Source organism: Seriola lalandi, unplaced genomic scaffold, assembly GCF_002814215.2.
Source record: "Seriola lalandi dorsalis isolate HSWRI2012SDOR001 ecotype SW California unplaced genomic scaffold, Sedor1 jcf7180002054110, whole genome shotgun sequence".
Lineage (NCBI taxonomy): Eukaryota > Metazoa > Chordata > Actinopteri > Carangiformes > Carangidae > Seriola > Seriola lalandi.
This window is the reverse complement of record NW_019524663.1, coordinates 417,402-439,981: the sequence shown is the minus strand read 5'-3', so window position 1 is coordinate 439,981 and position 22,580 is coordinate 417,402. Positions and strand designations below refer to the sequence as shown.

Here is a 22,580-nt window from a genome sequence, read left to right as displayed (position 1 = left end):
GAATTCAGAGCCCTGCATATAAGATGATTTATTCCTCTCACTGACAAAATATGCTTATTGATTTAGCCATAATTGTTTTAGGAGCTCAGACATACGCACGTTGCTGTGTATATGAGCATCTCTTCTGCTTACGTGGGTCAGTAAGGTCTACTGTCCTGGTTTAGCCTTGACCATATTCCTATCACTTTCCTATTTATACTCTAGTCCACCTCCCTACGCCACCCATCAAATCATTCCTAAAACACCTCAGGCCGACATCACACAGCAGATAACTATCTATACTTCTATAGTCATGAATGCTGAACAGTGGTATCTACGCCCTGCAAATTACACTTCCTTCTTAGTGTAAAATTTAACTTTTTCATTGCAGAAAATTCAATTTCTTTTTTCTTTTTTTGCATTTCAGAAAAATCACATGTGGTTAATCATCACAGGAAACTTTTCACTCTCCAACTTAATGGAGCTTGCCTACAACTCCCTAGTCAAAGACATTAAGTGAAGGCATTCTGTCATTAGATGCATGCTATGAAACCACTCTGAAATATAATAGCCCATACTGATTAAAGCCTACAAATAAAAAAAAATAATTAAATAAATGTTGAGTGTGACTCAATCATGAATTATTTGATTTAGGTCATCAACTTCTCTGTATCACGCAATAATAGTGACTAATCATTGGATAAGTAATATATACTGTTTAATGAGAAATACAGTTATGTCGTCATCTTCAACATCATCACTTTCTAGTTTGGGTCATTGGTTGTTTATGTGTTTATATAATGAGCGAATTGCTGGGCATTAGAAGAGATTAGGGGCAACAACAACACAAATATTTGTCCATATTTAACAAAGGAGGTGGCAGTCAGCTCCTTCAAATCCTGTTAGGGGTGATTCACTTCAACATGTGCTAACAGGAGGGCAAATGGGAAACCTTTCACATTCAACCCCTCTTAAACATCTCTCGAGAGGCAAGACTAGGATCTAAGGATCTAAGTTTCCAGTCTGCTTTACACCTTGTCCTTCATGCATTTCCCAGGAAAGTGAGTGAGGAGAGCACTGGATCAGGAGGAGAGGTTTCTGGCACCACTCTCCGCCACCACGGTCATCACATCTAATGGGCTTTTCGCTGCAAATCTAATTAAAAACGGGATGGTGAGTAGATGAGTTGTTTTCCTCATATTTCTCCAGGATGACTAATACTTCTCAACAAGATTTATCCCCCATACACCCTGCTCCAATTTCACAATCCCACACTGTAGAAATGCACAGGTACCAACATTATTACTGTAGTTAAATATCATGGGACTGTAATTGTATGATTAGGCCTCCAAACATTAGTGACTGATAAATTACAATAATCTATTCAAAAGTATTCTGTCTCTTCTTACTGCATTACTGCAGTGTTGTGTTTCAATTAGTTTGACAATGATTAAAATGAATGAAAACTGCATATAATGACAGATGTATTAGCATACCACCACACATAGGTTTCTGTATATTAAAGGCCAGCATACCCCCAACCTTGCTCTATATAGCCTGACACCTGTGATATAATCATTGCCAGGGTTAGGTGTTAAACTGCAATGCTGTCTTGATTACGCCCAATAAAAGGCTAGACTTTGGCCCAGCCAATACCTGACACAATCACAAGCACACCACCTGGATGGGCCCTCTAGGCCTGGCTGCACAGGTTGCTGTCAGGCCAGTGGACGCATGGAGAGGTAAGGGGTTAAGAGTTAAGGCCCGTATAGCGACTGGTGAGCATTTGTTTCCTCGACACTAACCGGTCGCAGTTATTCAAATCAGGTGGTTTTTACACTGGGAGCCACACAGGCCTGGCAGGGCTTCATCTCCTTCCTTTGCTGCCAATCTGTGCACTCGACTCACAACACGGATATATTTCAAACACCCACTCCCCAAACTTCACTCAGGTGGGAAGCCCCATTAATAGACCCTTCATCTGCCTCACCACCACCTCCACCCCACACCTCCCCCTCCCTCTCCCCGACAAAGGCATTCTTGCTGAGAGGAATTTGGGCTTTGCATTGCTCACCCCACTCCTCTCCCTCCCCGTGTTTCTCCCTGCCGAGCTTACCGAGAAGCAACAGTTTCAGTTCCCGGCGTGCGTCCCTCTTATCCCGGCGGAGCTGCCTTTCGATCTCGTCGTTGATCCGCCTGGCTTCTTTCGCCTCCTCGCTGAGGCAACACGCCATTATGGATTCCAGGGTCATTCTCTCCTTTTCTTTTCTTTTTCTTTTTTTTCAAACACGCACTTTTCCGCTTTTTCCTCTTACTGATTCATCCAGATATCAGATTCGTCGGGGTAAAAAAAACAAAACAAAACACAGAGGCCTGAGTGCCAAATAACGTCCTCATACAGGCCTACTTGTGGTGAAATAACGCGTGGACGCCCTTATAATGAGCCTGAACAGCGCACAGATTGTGGTGGAAAGGAAAATTAGATGTTTGAGAAATTATTGACCCCCCCTCCCCCCGTTTCGGTTCGCTCTCTGGGCCTTTCGACAGCTTCAAAATAGTGTCCAAAGCGGTTTGAGTTGAATATCTGTGCAATCTTAATTGGTGTAATCTGCTTTTCCTTCTCAATATGATCAACAGATCCTTTTAAGACACATCCTCCGTACTGCTCCGTGTGATCTCGTTAAGCATTGCCATCCGTGCCCGGCCGCCCTCTCTTCAAAGTCTTCAATGTTGTTATTTTTCAATCAGCAAAATCCCTTGCGTTCAAGTTATCGTCGTGGATGAGGGCAGCGGGGAAGACACATGAATAAAGCTGTCCGTTTATTTTCCAGTGGCTCGACTCCCGGGCGTGGTAAGGCAGAATATGGCGGACTTTCACTCCAATCCGCTAGGCTGGGATACAGTACAGTTATCTCTCTCAGTCTGCTCAAAAAACCAAGAAAGCAACACATAACATAGCCTTTCAGCCGGAGCTCTCGATACCGCGGCGAAAATGTATCCCAGCCTGTCTTAAAAGGCGTTCACGTCCATGGCTCAGGAGTGGGGTGCGAGCGAAAAGCTATGAACGCCGTGTTGTTGCTTTTTTTCCCCCGGCCAATCTTCTCCTTTTCCTCAATTCTCTTCATGTATTTTTATTACAGAGGCCATCCACTCCTCCGCTGGCAGGGTGACGTCGGCCTCCCATCGACTAGGGGGGAGTGTCACGTCAGACAAACGCCACACAAGTATTTATACCCCAACCTGTGGAATAGAAAATGTGTATGAATGGACAAGCTGAACTCATATCTCTATGGGCATGGGTGTAATAATAGAGGGCAGCTCCACTTAAAGTCTGTTTTTGTGCTGACTTTTGTGGGGGAAAGTTCTTGTGAAGAGTGATCATCACAGTACACGTTATATGTAAGTGACTATGATGGATTTACGCCAGTATGCAATCAAATAGCACTGCAGTAAGTTTCTCTTTTGTGAAGGTCAGTGTGCTATTTTTTGTTGAGACTTGAGAGGTGATTCAACTCCATGGCCAGTTTTGGTGTTATTAATGTGGATCTCCAAAACATATACTCTAAAACCTTTGTAGCCTAATACGCCAGCCCCATGTATTTTATGATGTTAAATTTTTGTTGGAGCTTTTTCTAAGACGTGTTGAGTCAACTTTAAAGGTCACTTTGGAGGCTGTAGTTTGTGTTGCTGTTGAATTGTGATATGTATGTTTTCAAATATTTTGTCAATAAGGGTTGATTTCTTTTAGATCCATTGTATTAAAACTTCATAACTGTTAGTTATACGTAATAAACTGGCTACCACCACTCTCAACATAAATTTTAATTGTATTGAATCCCTTGTAGCGGTTTTTATTTCTTAGAGAGCTGTGGCAGTTGTTGCTGTGAATACAAGTTTTGAGTATGTTAATCATTGAATGATGACTATAGTGGAGGTCATGCTAACGCAGTCTAATGATTCAGGTACTGGACACAATAACATGTACATCTGTGAGCTTTAAAAAAGTTATTCAGCAGTTGTTAGTCACATTAATCTAACAACATGCCCACTCACTCACAGACTGATGAAATGATAAGTGGATTGATGGATGTTTGAGGCTATATCACGTGTCCACAGTTGTTCCAGTATGTTCATCCCCACTGTTGGGAATGCCTGTGCCATTAGTTTTATCAGTGAATTTAGCGATGTGGTCTACTACTAGAACTTCCCACAACCAAACAATCATTACTCATTAAGGAATGGACAGCGGTATTATGACATTGGTGTGAACAATTTTCGACAGCTAGATACTTGTTGCTTAAAAATATATAACAAAACTAGTCTAACATGTTTCGCAAATATATTCTTTGATGGCAATTGATATAGAGTTTTGACTGGCACAACAGTTTATTCAGACATATATGGATATTAGGATTTTTCTGATTCACTCACATCATGGACTTTTCTGTCTTCTTCAGTGGTACCCTAACTCCAGGCCTTCTCCAAGGCTTCCTCTAACGATAGCAGTCAATCAAAGTGCAAGGAGGTCCGTGTGTGTGTGTGACCAATCATAAGAGGGCCAGTGCCTACCTCGGTTTCCGTCCCCAAATCGTCAAAAGTCACTCAAAGATGCTCTACTGTCTCTAAATCAGTCTGATTCTCAGCAGTCAACTGTGGGAGCGTGTTTACGCATGAGCCCCTGAAAGCGGAAACTCTATCGCGTGGTGTATGTGGTGGCAGCTTAGGTCTTGGCTGCAAGTGCCATTCTTTGTTTCTCCCAAAGTGTTTTTTTCTCGGTCGAGGTACGACTTGCAGTCAATAACTGCAGGTGTGACATGATGTAATTTGATTGTGAGCATGATTAATCGTGCTGGCTACATTTGACATAAATCTGACGCAGTAATTATGAGTCAAGACAGTATTGCGTGAGCTGCTTTGATTTGGGTTTGGGCATTTAAGCAGGTGCTGAACCTACAACGGACGTGGCAGGTGCAGGCCTAGGGTCCCGAGCAACACAATAGATTAAAGTCCAAAGCTATGGCTGTAGAGTGAGGGCTGACCTGCTTTATTGGCCAGTTTTGGTGTTTAAGGCCTGAAAACTTTCCAGCTTTGTTTCTCGGTGGGTCACATGCTGTGCCCCAGCTGTAATACTGACTCTGCACTACTTTGCTTCTCATTCTTGGAAATAGCTACACACCACTAAAATGATCGAAAGCCTTCAAATGGAAACGTAATGAGCAGATGGGCATTTTGAAGAGCGAAGTTCATGACTTTTTAACTTCATCATAAAAGATCTGCCAAACTTCAACATTCTCTTGGTGCATATAGTAAATCTCTACATAAGTTCTGATGACAGCGCGGGTGAGGCAACTGGATCTTCCACCATCAAGTCTGAGTGTGATTACATTGTAATGAGGATTGAGTGTACTGTAAAGATAAAAATTGTACTGGAAAATATTGGTGCAAAGAATATACTACATGTAGTGGAATGTAACTGGAATAGCAATACAAACTCAAATATGAAAACTACAGAAATGTCATGTTTTGTGTATGTTCATAATCAACTTCATTTCGCCATAAGATGCCTGACAAACTGATTTGAGATTTTAATTGTAAATTCTTTAACTATTTGCTGCAACAACAAAAACAAAGTTAGAATTGAGGTCATCTCACATAGATATTGAGCAGTGTTGATTGTAACCTAACTAAGTGGCCCATTTAGACCATTTAAATGGGGACACCCCCATGACTCAGTGCTTAATTGCATGTAATGCACTTGTTTAAATCCAGCTCATGAAGTCGAAGCTGGTCTTATTTTTTCTGACTGTACCTACCAAGCAGGGAAAAAAAATTGGAGCTACAACTAAGTACATGAAAACGTGTCATGGAAAGAGAAAATGTGAAATTGTTCCAGTAGAATTAATGTTAGCTGTCCAGGGACCTGTCTCAATCGTCCTAGATTTGCAGTTTGGGGAGCCATTCAACCTGTGCCTGTAATGAAGGTCAACCAACCAGCTCTCTAAGGGGACATGCAGCCACAGGTCAGTAACATTTTAACCTGTCATGTGTTGTTCAGCATAACCTTTTTTAAAAGTAGAGATTCCTTCTTTGAACAAATGTTTCATGCAGTAGGCTGAAATAATGTAATATGTTGTTGGTTGACAAATGTGTTGTCCCCAGTCAAATGTGCTGTAGTTTTACTATATTAAATCTTTATTTTATTATCTATTACAAAGTAAAGAACACAGACGACCCCCAGGGGCTCCAGACACTCAAAGGTATTGATTTATGGTTCTTGTATGGTTTGTTTTATTAGTTGTGATTTTTGTTAAAGAATATTAATATCTAAATGATCTGATCTTGAAGGCCTTAATTATTTCAGCTGATATTGAGCTTGCAATCTGTGTGTTGGTTTGTTTGTGTTTAATCACTAATACTGGAAAAAATGCTCAGAGAGTGGGAGGGGGTTAATAAAGGTCTGTCCCCTCTAGCAGCTTAATTCAGCCATGGGTGCAGATGTGTGTGTGGAAAAAAGAAAGAAAAAAATACCATTGATGTAATCATATGTATAAAAATGTGCATATTTGTAATATGTGGCTTATTTATACATGCCCAGAAAAACGGTGCACATGTCCTGATTACAAGTGAACTGTATATGTAGGAAACATATACCACAGGAGATGGGGAATGAATCTTAAATTGTAAATCAGACTTTTATTTTGTAAGAGAAAGCGCTTTCCGACTACTTCCTTTCCCTTGTCACGTGACGTCGTCCTCGCCTGGATACGAGAAAGCGTCGCTCCGCGGTAGCTACGGAGAGAGGGATGGCTCTGTTGTAGTTAAAAGACACTTTTGTGCACTTTCCCGTGCATTTAGGACAACTTTCTGTCATGGCAGTCTGTTGGGTACGCTTATCAGTCGTTTGGGCAACGACTCAACCAAGTTTAAACGCTTGTCCATCCACGTTTTGTTGCTACTAGTGCATTGATCTATCTTGGCATGACAGATAAAGATTAGTTAGCATGCTAGCGAGCTAGCCGCCCAGCCTCAGCATCGCACAGCGACCACGCCTGCCAGTGACAGGTAAGAAAATGTTATTCCACTTCTCTACAGGAGCTTGTGTATACCAGGAGTCATCAACCATTTTTTCCACCATTTGTAACTCCGGTTAAAAGCCCTGGTTGTTGTTACATAATTACTGTCAGTACAGTTCATAGCAGGTGTTTTCGAGTGACTAATTCCTTGTGACAGTAATGATGTGGCTCTAATAGGATTTAAGCCCTCTCCTTCCTGTCTCTTGTTTGAGGAGTATGCCAGGCTAACGAGGGAGGAGCTTAGCTGTGTGTGTGTGTGTGTGTGTGTGTGTGTGTGTGTGTGTGTGTGCGCGCGCGTGCGCGTGCGTGCGTGTGTGTGTGTGTATATGTGTGTGTGAGAGAAGAGAGAGAGAAAGTAGTGTTTGCGTGGGAACGTGTGGTTTAATCTCACTTTGTGTTAGTCTGTCTTATGCAAGATATTTTGTTGTAAGAAACTACTTAAGTTGGTTGTGTGATATTTGTAGGGGAGCCTAAAATAGTAATATGCGGAATTTAATTGTAATGAAAGAAAATAATAATCAGAACATAATTATCCGAACAGTGCAGTATTGAATGATAGTACACTTTGCATTGAATGAATCTGTACCAACATACCAGATTGCAAGCAAGGCATCTCACTCTCCAGTCAAATCATTGATATTTCAATTTAATGTATTTATGATTTAATACAGTAACCCAAGTGTATTGAGGGGCAATTATATTCTTTTCGCTTTCAGTGTACTGCTGTTTTCTTTCAACAAATTTTCACTTAATGTGTTTATTGCTACCATGTGATAGAATTTAACTTACAGAGCTTTTGAATTTAACAGAATTTGTTGGGTTGCAACAATGCTTTAGGCCATTGTCCCCCATCATCCCCACTTACAAAAGAGTGATAGACATTTAGCTGCTTTGGAGCCAATGCATCAATTATTTTTGTCCTAGTTTGATACCATTTCTTTTTGTGTGCCCATGTATTAGTGTGACTGCAGGTGTCTAGTCAGACATGGGGAAGTTACAGAGCAAGTTTCGCAAGAGGTCCGAGCTTTACAGGTGAGATGTGTGTGCTACTGAAACTCTGTCTGTGTCCTTGTTTGTACAACATTTTCAGGATTTCTGTATAGAATCCATTCACACGAGAAAAAAATTAAAATCAATTACTAAAGGTCACACTGACGTTTATCCCTTTTTGGATGGCAAAAAAGTAATTTGCTGAGGATAGTTTTCATTAATATCCATATTAATGCATAATAATTAATCTTAAGTAGGAAATGTCTACCAGTGCAGCCTGTTGCAGAAAATAATGTGTTGAAGAAAAGAGGAGAAACTTTGTTAGAACATTGTTTATATAAAGGTTTGATAAAACATTTCTTTAGAGATCCAGTATGACATTAATAAGAAAATGTGTCTGTAAACCTTTCAGCTGTGTATTATTTCTTACTATTGGTGTTTTCTGTGCAGAGCATCTCAAGGGGAGAAGGCAGATAGTACCTTTGACAGTCAGGTGGTGCAGTATGAACCTGCCCATCAAGGATCCATCAGCTCTGTCACAAATCTCAGCCCAGATCTGTGTGTTTCTGGTGGGAGTGATCAGGTAAATTAACATGTATTAATAGTGCATCATTCCAAAATTGAATAACATTAATCACAGTATTGATTATTAATTAGCCAATCATTTCAGTCTGACCTCCTCTAAATTTCAAGTGACATATTCAACTTTGCAATGGTTTTAAAATAATTAGAGCTCAATAAAATGCCTAATGCAAGGAAAAGACAAGTTGCATTTAATTTAGACAGTATTAAAAAGTATGATGGGTCATGACAGACAAGAGCACCTTTAAGTGATTGAATTCAGGAAGCACAGTTTGAAAAATCTTTATACATGTAGTAATTATTTTGTGTGCATGTCTTAGAGTCTATGCATGCATGTGTGTCACCCCTGTAGGCTGTGGTGGTGTATGACTGGAAACAAGGCCGGATGTGTCAGTCCTTCCAGGGTCACAACCGAGAGGTTACCAAGGTAACGTCAATAGTGTGCACACAAACTGATAAAGGTCTGATGTTTCTTCAGAGCTGTTACACCTCTCACATATACATATCCTTAGGCCTCGTCTCCTCTTAATTCTGCCTCCATCCATCTGCCAGGTGGTGTGTTATCCAGGCAGTACATGGATCTTTAGTGCCTCACGGGACAAGACTGTTCTGATGTGGGACCTAAACCAAGGGGATGAACCTATTCAGGAATTTTGTGGGCACGAGTTGGTGGTCAATGGACTAGCTATCAGCCCTGGTACACACATACACAGAAACACACACAATGAGTCTCTTCACTCATAAGTAAATATTTTAACTGCTATCTTTAAATTTTTAAGCTTGTTATAAAATTTGCTATTCTGCAATTTATAGTATGTCAGAGAAAACTCAAGGTTAAGATACCAAATTTTTTATTGTTATATATCTGTGGAGATAGCATTGTATTTATCCAAAAAAAACAGCTTACTATAAAAACAGCTCATAGTTATACACAATATGAATCCCTTGTATTATAGCTGGTTTGGGAACAGACAACTCTCAGAGAACAGTTCATGAATATTAAACACAAAAATCAGAAACATCAAGAACACAGCCATCAACAGCACATCTCCTGCAGAAGACAGAATCATCTGCAGATTTTGTTAAATATTTCTGTTAGTATTGGCTGCTTGTCACTGCAGCACTAAATGTAAAGAACAGAAATGCAAATGCAAAACTCTAAGTACAATTCCAAACATACTGAAACAATGTTTGTAAGAATGTTCACTAATAGGCCTCTTGGGTAGAGATCTAATTTGAGATGGTACAGAGACTTCTCAATAGTATTGAAGGCTGAAGGAATATCTCAGCACTGATTTCATGTTTTGGTCAGTCAAGATGCTGCGTCCGCGTGTGTATGCGAGCAATGATAAATCTTTCAACTTTCATCGACTTTGTTTGGACTATATGTTTATGTTTAGTTACTAAGACACTAACTCTTATTGAATTGCATTTGTGTCAGATGTTGATGTGATATAGTAATTTCATTCACACTGACATCTATTTCCGATTACATATTTACTGAATAAATGGAACTGTTTCTATTGTGGCTTGTAGATGGGAGAAAGCTGTGCACCGGTTCTCGTGATAACTGGATGTGCCTGTGGGATATAGAATCTGCAAAATGTGAACAGAGACACAACATCTCTAGAAACCTGGTGAGAACAATACTCTGTGCTTTTGTGTGCACACCATCCGTTTACCAAGAGTTGTTTCAAGCACACTGGATCACCTTATGTGTGTACCTGAGCATGTAAGAAAAAGTATAAAGTCAATAAGCCATCACTTTTACTTCATGAGTTCATGCCCTGCAGGATTTAAACTTTTCCACTCTTCTCTGTCCAGGTGACTCATGTGTGTTGGGTGCCAGGCAGCTCCTCTATAGTTCAGACCTCTGAGGATAAGACCATCAGGTACAGAAAGATTTGCTAGTTGGTTTAGTAAGATTTGCAGTATGGCAAGAAATTTGATATTCAATAGAAATCCCATTTGTTTGCAGCTGGTTATGCTGTTTTTTTTTCAACTCCATAGGTAAACATGTGTAGACATTGCAGATGTGGACTGTGATACCAGTGCTACACTACAATTAGAAGCAGGCATGTAATATCTCTCCTTTGGTAACCGTGCTGGGTCACAACTATAAGTATTGTATAAAAGCAACACTGAGACTGAGAAGTTAATGTCAGTCCAAATCTTTTAACATCAATTGGAGTCTCTTTTTTATCTTCCCCATTGCTTGTGTCTTGGAGAGTGGCAGATTAAATTAGTTCCAGCACTGATAGTTAATCAGTCATTTGGACTGAGAACTTGTTTCACCTAGTTTTTGCTGTGTCGCACTGTTCCTGTTGCTGACCTGACCCCATCTCTTTTGTGCCAGTATCTTTGGAGCTTACATGCTTCTTCTTTTAGTAAGACATCCACAGAAAATTAAACACCTACTGTAGTTGGTCACACAAAATGATAACCTGTTGTATTTGTTACTCTGATGATATGTAGATAATTTATCCTGGTATGTAAAAATAAATCAACTTGGGTGTGCTTGGTTTGTCCTCTGATGTAAACACATATTTTGTCCTTATAACAGAAGCACTTTTAGCACCGTGACTGTACAAGCATAATTGTTGTGCAAAAAATTTGTTTAAAAGTAGAATACCCAAGGGAAAGATATGAAGCGTTGCCAAAAGACAGGGCGTTATGGAGATGACATCACTCTAGCCTCTACTATTATTAAGTATTTTTCTTCACAGAGATACATACAGTACATAGCATAATTTATCAACCCATGCCAATTTTTACACCATCCCCCTGATCTAAATGATAGGATGTAAAGTAATACTGCATGTGGATGAAACTCTTTGTGTATGACAAGATTATAGAATTGTACCTTTTTATAAACTGATTAAACATCAGTGTTACTGATATAAAAATTTCAGCATTCTCCCACCCAGATATTTGAAAATTAGATCTGTCTAACAGTACAGCACAACCTGGCTCTGATTGGATAGAAGTATTTCATCCTGCTGTACGTAACTCTCACCATTGTGTTTAATATGATGTTTCAGGTAAAACTGTTGCATGTCATTATGTGACTTTGATGTATACAACTACACATACATATGTGAACATAGTATATACTTAATTATAGGTGTGTATTTCTGCAGTAATGATTCTGTATATGTGCAGGGTGTGGGACAGCCGTACGTGGCAGGTGACCAATACTTTTCCAGCCAAGCAATACATCCAGACCCACTGTGACGTCTCTCCAAATGGAAACTATTTGGTGTCCAGCAGCAACGGCTTCGGAGGGCAGGGCTGTGAAGCCACGGTGAGGGCTTGGGGGTGTTTTTGTGGTTCCTGGCTGTACAGGTGTAGTTATAAAGATGGTGGATGTAGTTGAGGCTGTCAGTAGGTTACCTGTTGTCTGGGCTTGATTTAGTCAGTACTAGCCAACCTCTAACTGGAATAAACAATAGGTTTTGTGTCAGGAAGGCCACTGGCTACTCAGTCAATACCAGTTGTTTTTCACTTTCTCTCAAACAAAACAGTAATTGGACATTAACCTTGTGTAGATGGTCTCTGAATGTTTGTCTTCTGGGTTCAACTTACCCAGCTTGCAGCTTGCACCCCCCCAGACCAGTTTCCTGTCTAATTTGTATCTTCTGACTGTATCTGAGACAAGAGATTATATAGAAGGTAATCTGGTTCAAATGCAACTATTTGACTCACTACCAGTGGTTCTGTAGTACAATCCAGTCTATTACCCAAAATTAAATCCCCCCTAATACTAATCCTACTATACAATGTTTCTCCTCATGTTGATTTTATGGATGTCATCGTTCCCTGCGTATCTCTATATATATTTTATTACTTCTTATTACTATTATTATTGATGAGATCAGCTTCTCCAGTCCAATAAAAGTGAAGATTATCAAGTATACAGTGTCTTATGCAGATATCTTTGAAACTTCTGACGTCTGACGTTGTCTCTGTGTTATTAGCTCTGGGACCTGCGCCAGCCTGGCTGTAAAGTTGTGGAGTACAGAGGCCATCTTCAAACCACAGCCTGCTGTGTGTTTATACCTACACCTCCTGGTGGCACAGCTCAGGTAGCAACATCCTCCCATGACAGCTCCATCAAAATCTGGGATCAGAACACAGCAGGTAACACACACTAATGGATGATAACATTTACATACAGAAAGACAAATTCAAACATAAATGTGAGCACAGATGCAGACACTGTTTGGGTGTTTGGTCTTTGTACACTGACTCTCCTCCAACCCTCCTCCTACCATCTTCTGTTCAGTTTGTTTAGGGACATTATCTCTGGATGGTGCTGGTCCACTGGTTTATCTGGCTCCAAATGACTCCAACAATCTGCTGTGTGCCAGTTTCAGCAACGGCATCAACCATATCCAGGTGGGCCAGGGATCAAATCAGGCTCAAGGTTCTGGGGCAGGTTCAGGTGGGGCAGGTGGCCTGGACATCAAAGTTTTGGCACGTTTCTGACAGCCCAGAGGAACTTGGTATGACTCATTACCCTGACCGGTGAACAGCCAGTGACTCAGCGAGCACTATCACTGGATGTGAAAATCATGTCATTTCTCTTTTCTTTTTTTACAATTTTGCATATTTCTATAGACATTTTGCTTTACTAGACTGCCATACAGTGAAAAATGACAGAGGAAATCAGCCAGAAAAGGAAGGGATGAAAATGACATGTACGGACGATGCACCTTTTGTCCAACAGCGCCATCTGTATGCCCAACACATCAGTTCTGCTGGGAGTCTATAAACACCACAACCATCATGCTAAGACTGTTGCCTTCATGAACCAAGGATTTGTATCTATACAATATACACTACTTCAGCTAGGTGGAGCTAATGAGGTATTTCATTCACATGTTGCATTGCTGTTAACGGTGGTGCTGAACACAGGTTTAGGGGACATTTTAATGCAGCAGGAGTGGTGTTGAAAATTTGGAACCATTCTTAGAGCAGGGAAATCAGCTATTTGATCAGTACTTATCCTTAGTGTGTCGGAGAAATGAGAGCCAAATACAATCTCATACTAAGAGTATGTCATTTGTTTTGATGCAGTCAGATTTGCAGTCTTCTTTGTCAAACACTTTGTGGAAAGCTTTTGGGTTTTTTTTTATCATCAAAATAGAGTAATGAGGAGCCTGAGTATATTGATAGTAATGTAACTGTTGATTAGTTTGTACTCTAGCTTTAACCTATTAAGTGTTGGACCAAATGTATGTAAGTATGTACGATACAGGACTGTATGAACATGCTTTGTTTTTAGGTAGATTTTAATTGATAATGGTTTTTAAGATACAGATTCTGATATTTTTAAAGTGAAGCTGCTGATAGCTGATGTGCCGATATCCAGTATATTTAAAATTGAAAATGACTATGCAAAATACTGGCGTAATTCCCTTTTTGATAAACTACTCTTTGAATAAATAAATGGGAATTCAAAAAAATATTGAAAAATATATAAATAAATTGCAAATAAAGCTGCTTAACCTGTAAATATATAGCCCGCTACCAGTTAGGTACTTAAAATATTTGACACGTTTTTGTTAGAATTAGCTATCCAGACCTGCTGTGGTTTAGCTAGCAAATGCTAATGTTCATATTAACAGCCTTAAGTGAATGAATTTGGCTGCACATTACATTCTTATCTGAACTGATCACTGTCAGGACATACGGTGAAATAGTCTTCAATTTGAAGTATAGCTTTAATACTGAACACTAAGCTGCTTAAAAATGACATAATTTACCTTTAGTATCTGCAGCCAGAGGAATAAAATGAACAAGTTGACAGATGGATCAGAGTAATGCACTCTCAGGTGATTCCAAATGCACTTATGGACTTTAATCTGAAAGCATCAGTTGGTTTAGCACCTACCTACTGAACTTAACTACAATAAGAAAAGTCAGTGTGATGTGTGACTTTGTCATACGGTGCTGATGAGTCCACGCTTAATAATTAATTATTTTTCATAGGGAATACTACAAGCCAGAGGAAACCAAAGGTGATCAGACATTTCATTTTGTTAGAGGTTACTGTCTGGATCATTTGTCACTAAACATCAGCAGATGATTTGATTGTATCTACTTGTGTTGATACATTATGACAACAACACAACAAATTAGGCATTTTAAAATATCTATAGAGAATATTAAAATGTATTATTCCACTTACATATTTGTCAGACCTTTTTCACAGCAGCTATTTTGACATGAAATAGTAGGTAAACACAGGTGTGCCTAATGACTTTAATAAATGTTGTTCTATTTAGGTACAGAGCCTTAATTAATGTGATTAGTAACACCTGTGTTACTATATACATATATATGTATATTTATATTAAGAGGATCAGCTAATATCGTGACTTATGCATACACCTTTTGAGGGTATTTTCAAATTTTTATGTATGCAGGCAAGATTAGTGCCTCAATTGAGAGTCATCTAATTCCTTTTTTTTAAATCGAAATAATTCTTATTAGTACTATATAAAAACACAGACACACACACACTTTGCAGGGAAATCACATGTGCATGACATTAATGATGAATCAGAAAGCGGAAGACTTTCAGTCAGACAGTGGTGTTTAATTTATTCAAATCTGGACCTCATTTTCACTCTGACACAAAAAAAGAATCAGTTACCCATCAACAAGTTTTCATAAAGACTCACACACAAAGTAGACATCAGCAGGCAGAACAGTTTGGCGGTTGCCACATCACTGAAGTACAGAAATATTCAGATAAAAAAGGTCTATAAATGTTAATTGATGAAATAAAATAAAAAAATCTATCTGCATCTACTCAAAATTCAAGTTACAAATAATTGCCTTAAATTAATTAAAAATAAACATTATTGGCACAGTATATTATAAAAAGCAGGCTATGTGGAATAATAGGAATAAGTAGGATACAGTACATTAAATTAAAGGAATTACAAGTCATTCAGACGACAGAAAATAAATATAATTTGAATGAAGAATTAAATCCGGAGCTGAGATGTGTCAATGCAACACTGGCATCCTTCAGCATCTGAGTGATAACAACAAGTGGTTCATCAGTAGGTCTACAGCTAGTGGCAACTTTAAGTATACAGTGTCTCTTCCATGATATTTAAAGGGAAGGTTAAAACCTTCCTCTTGGAGCCTTTGGAGAGTTCTCAAGCTGGTTTTTGTCTCAGAAACTGACATTTTTGTTGTGCTAAAAATAAGAAAACTGTAAGAGCACGTGTGAGCAATTTGAAGAGAAACTTTCTCATTTCTGGTTCTTTTTTTCTCTTGAACAGATTTCAAGTGTCTAAAACACAAGATCAGATAAATACCCCTCAAAATCCTGAATCTCTTGAGATTCTGAACCAACTGAGGTACAGTATCTCACGTTTGTGTTTGAAATCTGATACAATAATGACTGAGAGCCTGACAACATTAAGATCACCTGACTCCAACTACATTAGTGCCATGCCACTGGAAAACTGGGTAAAACCTTCCTTCATACAACATACATGATTAATTCTAATCACTTAACACCTTCACATATCACACATGCTGTCATTATTTTAACATACACAGGTACCTGGCTACGGGGGGGGGGGGGGGGGGGGGGGGTAACCACACACGACAAGTCACCAGGCTAAAGCCCCTCTCTCAAGTCAGCTTCACCTCTTCAAAATAATGGAAAAAAAAAGACAACTTTAATTTTACACATTTTGAAATTTGCAAGCAAGTCAGAGATGATAACATAGACAGCATGGCTCTGATGGAATGAGAAAAAAATTCAGAGGGTTTATGTCCAGTTTGGTCTTGAAATGTGGAACAGCCCTCGTAAATGTGACTATTTGGTCTACACAGTACAGTGTCAGTGCAAATGTAAACAGCAATAGTACAAGAAAATAAGACTCATTATACAAAGCCCTAATATAATTAACATGGGGCTAATGCATCACATCACAAATCACATTTTGGAAGGGCTCTCTACCTAAGCAGCAGAGGTGGGAGTAGGTCTCAAGTCTCAACACTCATGTCTCAATTTACTGTAGAGTCTGGATCTGTGACTGCAAGCCACCAACTGCTAAAATTGTTATTCGTTTTATGCAAAAAGTACTGAACTGATTTGCACCAAACTTGGTGGAGGGATAGGGCATGGGCCAGGGAAGAACCAAGAATCCAATTAAAAGGGGCGGATACAGGATTTTTTTTTTTTTTTTTTAATCACTTTCCTCTGTGTGTTCTACTGAGTGCCATTCCAGTTATTACTCTTAAAAGAAAGTCAATTGTCTCAAGTCATGAATACCAAGTCAAAGTCAAGTTGAGTCTTTTATCATTGTTAGTCATCAAATGTCAAGTCCTCAAATTTGTGACTTAAGTCTGACTTGAATGAAGTCATGTGACTCACATCCCCCACCCCTGCTAAGCAGTCAACAACATTTATACAATGTAACATAACGTTATAGGCATAAAAACATAGCATGCAAGAAAATCCAAGCTTACTTTGGCTGTTATGAGCTACCTGGGTGGTTTACTGCAGGGGACAAACCGGACATGTTTAGGTAGGATAAGTACATTTTTTTAAACTCAGAAATTTACAAACAACTGATACACATTAAGATAACCTGCATTCAAAAATTTTACCCTTTTTTTTGTTGAATTTTGCTGGTATTGAGCCTGAAAGGCAAGTCAACCGGACTAATGAGAATCCTAAGTCAGCTGTTGGACTGAGCGCATGAAAAACCACATGTACCGGTAATTATCAGAATATGCTGAGAAATAGCCAGAGTCCATATGTTTGTACCTCATATTACAGTGATGCAACACTCCCCTTCTCCCAAGAACAATGTTGACATTGCACTCTTACAACTGAGAGAAAGTACTTCCCACAGTATTTCACTCATACTAATAGTTGCTGCACGGTTTGTTAATCTGAGTGTTAAAAGTATAAACACTGTTTTTTTTCTTTGGCCTCAATAGTGTCATGAGGCAACTGTGAGAGCCCTCTGGTCATTTCAACCATCCTCCAACATTACCGACTTGTGTTCGGCTTTAGTCAGTCTTTCTCATGAGACACTGAAAGCAACAACTTCCACAAGTTGCACAGCATTAGGGTCATTTGTATAAAAGCACGTGTTTACAGAGTCCAGATTCTATAAATTGAATTTACATTGAGTGTTCAAGGGGGAATATGAATAGATGAAGATGTGATATAGTGAAGTAAGGCAGGAAAAAAAACACTAACAGGGCTCAGCCTCTTTGGACAATACATGATGAGAAGTATAAAAAATAATGGCAGAAATAATAGTTATAAAAAGAAGTCCACCAAACTAACAAATGATGGCTACAGTAATGCACACCAAGCATGTGTCTAAAGCACTGTTTTTAACAGAATGATATAATGTGTGAATAAGTCAGGCTCGTCGGAGATCTATCATTCAATTATTGGTAATATATATCATATACTAACATGAATAAATTCAGAATAAAGTACAGCTGTTTCTAAAGCAGGCTAAAATGGGGTTGCACAAACCAAATTAAGACACTGATCCCATTTATACCTGACTAAAATCCAATCCTACAATATGAATTTGTATTGAGAATCCAAGCCAGTGTGATAGGACTCAAAAAGTTATTTTTCTTCACCATTTTTGTGGATAATTAGCTAGTGCATTAACACATTTAGATATTTAAAATGCCCAATTCAAACTTTAGAATCAACAATTACAGTTCAAATCTGTACAGTAATTCTATGCCAGTATCGAAATTATGAATGAAAAGCTGGATTTAGTCTTGATCTGAGTCAGATACAAATCAAATTTTGCAATTTCAACATGATGCAAAAACACAAGTATAAGATACTGAGACGGATTTGAAACCATATCTGAAAAACTGTCAAGTGACTCAAAGAGACCAAGATGTAATTTTAATATACTTGATATCTCATTTCCAATTCGATATATGTGTTGATTGAGTCCCTGAGATATTGCTGTCTGTCTGCATTTTCTCCAAGTCTGATGGTGATATCTTAATAGTGCTTTTTCAATCCACAAGCTTGACACACTCACTCACACACACACACACATACACGCATTTGCACACACATTCCAGTAGGTTTCCCAGATGCTTTTGCTTATACACCATACACATAAGAAAAGGAGGTCCTGATGTCAAACTATTTTCCCTATGGAACTGTGACAAAATGAAACAAACTCGATCTATATAATTTCAACATTTTGGATGGAAATGGAATAAATAAATCTCACTATGGACAACTATCCAATACCTTGAGGTTTTTCTTTTACATATTAGAAATACAATGTTTGTACCTGTCCCCTGCATCATACACCCTATCCCTCTCCTAATTCAATATGGTTTAAAAAAAAAAGGGGGTGGGGTGGTGGTGGTTGTGGATGAACCTGTGTAACAATTGTACTGCCCAGATTTTTCACAAGGATAAAAATAAACAAACATACATAAAATATGCTTATTCATTTAGCACAAGCATTGACAATATTTATCCAAACACCAAAATAAAAACCCCAGCTTGGTAGTTTCCTCAAAAGTAGCTGAGGTGTAGAATTAGACCAGCATTTAGAAAACCATGGACATCTCTCCAATAACCTCTTTACAGATATAGCAAAAACCTTTCAAAGCCTTGAGAGAAAAAAAAAGAAAAAAGAAGAGAACTTGTTTGGTTGATTTGTGTGAGCTCCAAGTTAACTGTCCACACCTCTGAGGATTTTTAGGTATGTTGTAACCAAAATCAACACATTCCATTAAAATACTGTTTTCAAGCCTAGTTTTGTCCCCCATCTGACAATAAAGTTGTAAATACCCAGTAGTTGTGTTGCGGCAGATGTGCGCAGAATACAGCATTCTGACATCAAATGCAGCCACTTTTACAATATCCCCTTCCCTCCCCCTCATCCTCGCTGCCACCTAAGTCTACTGGTCCCCGGTGCGTTCAAGGCCGTCTATGACACGACTCAGCCTGATGTTTAGCAGCCTGATCTGAGTGTCCAAGTGGTCGATTTTCTCTTCCAGTGAACCTGCCCCGCCCCCCCGACGCCAGTACGCTCCCACAGGCCCCGTCATGAAGTACACAGCCATGATGAAGCACAGTGGCAGCACAGCACGCTCAGGGTCGCCCTCGAACTTCTGCAGGATGTAGAGGCAGGACAGGGCAAAAAGGGTGACACGAGCTAGCCAGAAGAAGCGGCCGAACAAAGCATGCAGCAAGTAGAAGAAACCACCCAGGAACATGGAGAGAAACCAGTAGGCCAAGAGTACGGCGGCAACCAGGAGGAGGGCACGTGCCGGAGAGTTGGTGAGAGATGTGGGGCTGAAGTAGTGGCTGAGGTTTGAGGCTAAAAAGGAAAGAGAACACAGGAAGTTAACACTAAGTTAATTGGTCCAAGAGAAAATACCATGAGTTATTTCCTCAGCCTAGAAGCACTTAGCACATTCAAGAAGCTGGGAAGGCTGATCTTATCTCCGGGCATTTCAACTTTCTTTTAAAACTCGTTGCATGCTTCACTCTCTATGTTCGTCTGTCTCTATCGCTGACATTTTTTAACAATGAAATGTTATGTGTACATTTAAGAGCTTACAGTCAATGCCCATCACATCCAGCAGATCTGACCAGATCTTCCAGATGGTATCCAGAAAAGAATCCACTCCATGGACAAACCGCTCCGTTGTTTTGGAGAAAAACTATAGAAAGAAAAAAAAAGAAGAAAGAAGGGTGATGCTGTTTAACTGTCACATAAGATTTTTAGTCTAGACAAACTGTATATACAGATAAATCATTCAGGACAGATTAGCCTGTATGCTGTATGTACAAAGTGTTTTGTGAGCATTGTCCACATTTTGTATTCATTTCAACACATTTAAGCTATTAAGCAGAACAAAGCTTTGTTAGCTTCTAATTATAGCTGCTATGAGTGTCATGTTGTCTTCTGAGGCCTAAAGTAAGGGAAGGACTGCATTACAACTTGACAGATTTGGGGAAGTGACACAGCAGCTTTAGATCTCATTATGACACAAACGGAAAAACATTACAGTCTTTTGAACAACATAAATAAGTACAGCATCAGGTTTTGGAGAGTACGCAAGTCCATGCACTGATCCAATACCATGTAATTTATTGCCACTGAGCACACTGAGCAGTAAAGAGGAATTCATTTCCGGTAAATAGTAAAATGTATAATGTAAAATCGCACCAAAATATCAGCAATTTGGCAATATGTTACACCAGAAAGTCCCGCCAGTAAATAAGCAACATGTACAGTATGCAAGGCTTTAATTTTAAAGGCTGATATTATTGTCAGGATAACGACAGCAATAATATCATATACTATAGATATTTTTTAATGCAATAGTATCGGACAAGTACTCAGTATTGGCTGATACACAAGTTGTATCAGTATCGGGAAAGAAAATGGTAATGGAACATCTCTAGACTCTAAAAATGGCCTAGGTGGATATAAATCAAACAACAGCTTAGTAATTCTCCAAGCAACCAACCCTCTTTTTCATTTTGATAGACAACTAAGGAGTAGATATAACAGTAATACGTTTTTTGTTTTTTTTTAAAGAAAAAAAGAAGCTATACTACTATACACCATTACAGGAACAGGTGCCTTGTTGTTTACACTGTCAAAGCAGAGTATTCACAGGAACCAGTCCATGCTGCTGCCTACCAGAAGACATTTTGAATTGTTATGGCTGAAAAGGCTCAAGTGTGATTAATGACACTAATGATGCTCAAATCTGTTTAGCCAGTAAGCCACTATACAGTATCAGGGCTGTGGCTCTGGGGATACCTAAACTGGTTGCAGTCCAGTCAGACATGGGTCACCCCATCAGGTCATTGATTTTGATTGGAAGTCAACAGCATTTAAAAATCAGACTAATATAAGGAATGTGCTGAGCTCCATGTGTGCTGCTCATCTCAGTCTTCACTTTACAGTCAGTTGTACTGTATGCAACCACTCTTAATGGTCTTTATTTTCTTATCTTTAATCTGTCACTCAATTTGCATACAACAGTATATCATATAAACTGAGACTCGTAGGCTTTCAGGTTAAGATGCTCAAGATGCAGTTACGTGTCAGTTTGGTTTTCATTTGGCGGCTACACACAGGAAACAACATTAGATTTCGAAATGCAGGAAGTGTGGCTGCACCAATGAAAGAATGCAAGATAATGTGTTTCCCTAACAAGGGCGGTTTTCTGATCTTTGGAGGTGACGCTGATCTAAAGAAACAGCTGTTATGGCCCGGACCTTCGCTGCTACATGTCATCTATGAGCTGACATCAGATGCAATCCGCTGATGGACTGAGTACAATAAATGAGAATTTGTTACACACTGATATATGTTGTCATTAAAGTAAAACCTGTTTTACTCATTGTAGTGTTTATGGTAACGCTGTATCACCTTCACATCTTTAATAGCCGAATTAAACATGGGATAAAGGCTAATTTTTCAAAATGGCATCCGTGAAATTGTTGGCCAGGCCCGGGCGCACTTGTTTCCTGTTCGCCATGCTCGGACCGCAAAACCGCCTTGGCTGCTTGGTCCTGCTGGCCGCTAATACAAAGCGAGCTGTTACCTCCACTTTATATTCCCCACACTGACCTTGTATAACCCTCTGATGTTGTCCTCCCCGAAAACACTGCTCAGAGTCTGGTAGATGCCGTTAGCTGCCCGTCGGAAGCTGTTCTGGTTACTGGTCCTGCTCCTGCCCGCTTCGGCTGTGCACAGCAAAGACGCGGAAAGCACCAAGAAAACCACAAAAAACCTGATTCCCTTCATTGCACCAAAGGCCCCGAGATGTCAAGCAGGAATGTGTATCAAAATGGTTCAATTGAACGCAGAGTAAAACGGGTACCTAGCTGCCTTAAATGACACCTTGACTGGGGGTGACAGAGACTGGCTGTGATGGTGGCGA

General features: G+C 39.4%; 3 protein-coding genes across 4 annotated transcripts in view; 1 reads left to right on the top strand and 2 right to left on the bottom strand.

The window, feature by feature from the left end:
• Positions 1 to 3,115, bottom strand: part of LOC111652897 (guanine nucleotide-binding protein G(q) subunit alpha) — an 18,323-nt gene extending 15,208 nt beyond the window's left edge. Inside the window, exon 1 of the mRNA XM_023403289.2 lies at positions 2,096 to 3,115. Coding sequence (XP_023259057.1) covers positions 2,096 to 2,231 — 136 coding nt within the window. The 5' untranslated portion in view covers positions 2,232 to 3,115. The remainder of the gene's footprint in view (positions 1 to 2,095) is intronic.
• Positions 1 to 16,241, top strand: part of wdr31 (WD repeat domain 31) — a 17,224-nt gene extending 983 nt beyond the window's left edge. Inside the window, exons 2-13 of one of the 2 annotated variants that reach the window (XM_023403291.2) lie at positions 1,037 to 1,152; positions 5,918 to 5,999; positions 6,195 to 6,236; positions 8,013 to 8,084; positions 8,493 to 8,625; positions 8,977 to 9,051; positions 9,177 to 9,321; positions 10,161 to 10,261; positions 10,449 to 10,516; positions 11,787 to 11,928; positions 12,602 to 12,764; positions 12,910 to 16,241. In XM_023403291.2, coding sequence (XP_023259059.1) covers positions 8,038 to 8,084; positions 8,493 to 8,625; positions 8,977 to 9,051; positions 9,177 to 9,321; positions 10,161 to 10,261; positions 10,449 to 10,516; positions 11,787 to 11,928; positions 12,602 to 12,764; positions 12,910 to 13,112 — 1,077 coding nt within the window. In that variant the 5' untranslated portion in view covers positions 1,037 to 1,152; positions 5,918 to 5,999; positions 6,195 to 6,236; positions 8,013 to 8,037 and the 3' untranslated portion in view covers positions 13,113 to 16,241. Of the gene's footprint in view, positions 1 to 1,036; positions 1,153 to 5,917; positions 6,000 to 6,194; positions 6,237 to 6,707; positions 7,042 to 8,012; positions 8,085 to 8,492; positions 8,626 to 8,976; positions 9,052 to 9,176; positions 9,322 to 10,160; positions 10,262 to 10,448; positions 10,517 to 11,786; positions 11,929 to 12,601; positions 12,765 to 12,909 lie in introns of those variants that run through there. The other variant, XM_023403290.2, reaches the window with a different exon arrangement.
• On the bottom strand, positions 15,208 to 22,580 carry bri3bp (bri3 binding protein). Its single transcript, XM_023403302.2, has 3 exons — positions 22,268 to 22,580; positions 20,237 to 20,339; positions 15,208 to 19,993 (listed from the first exon to the last, which is right to left on the bottom strand). The coding sequence occupies exons 1-3, from the start codon at positions 22,442 to 22,444 to the stop codon at positions 19,572 to 19,574; spliced, it is 702 nt and encodes a 233-aa protein (XP_023259070.1). The 5' UTR covers positions 22,445 to 22,580; the 3' UTR covers positions 15,208 to 19,571.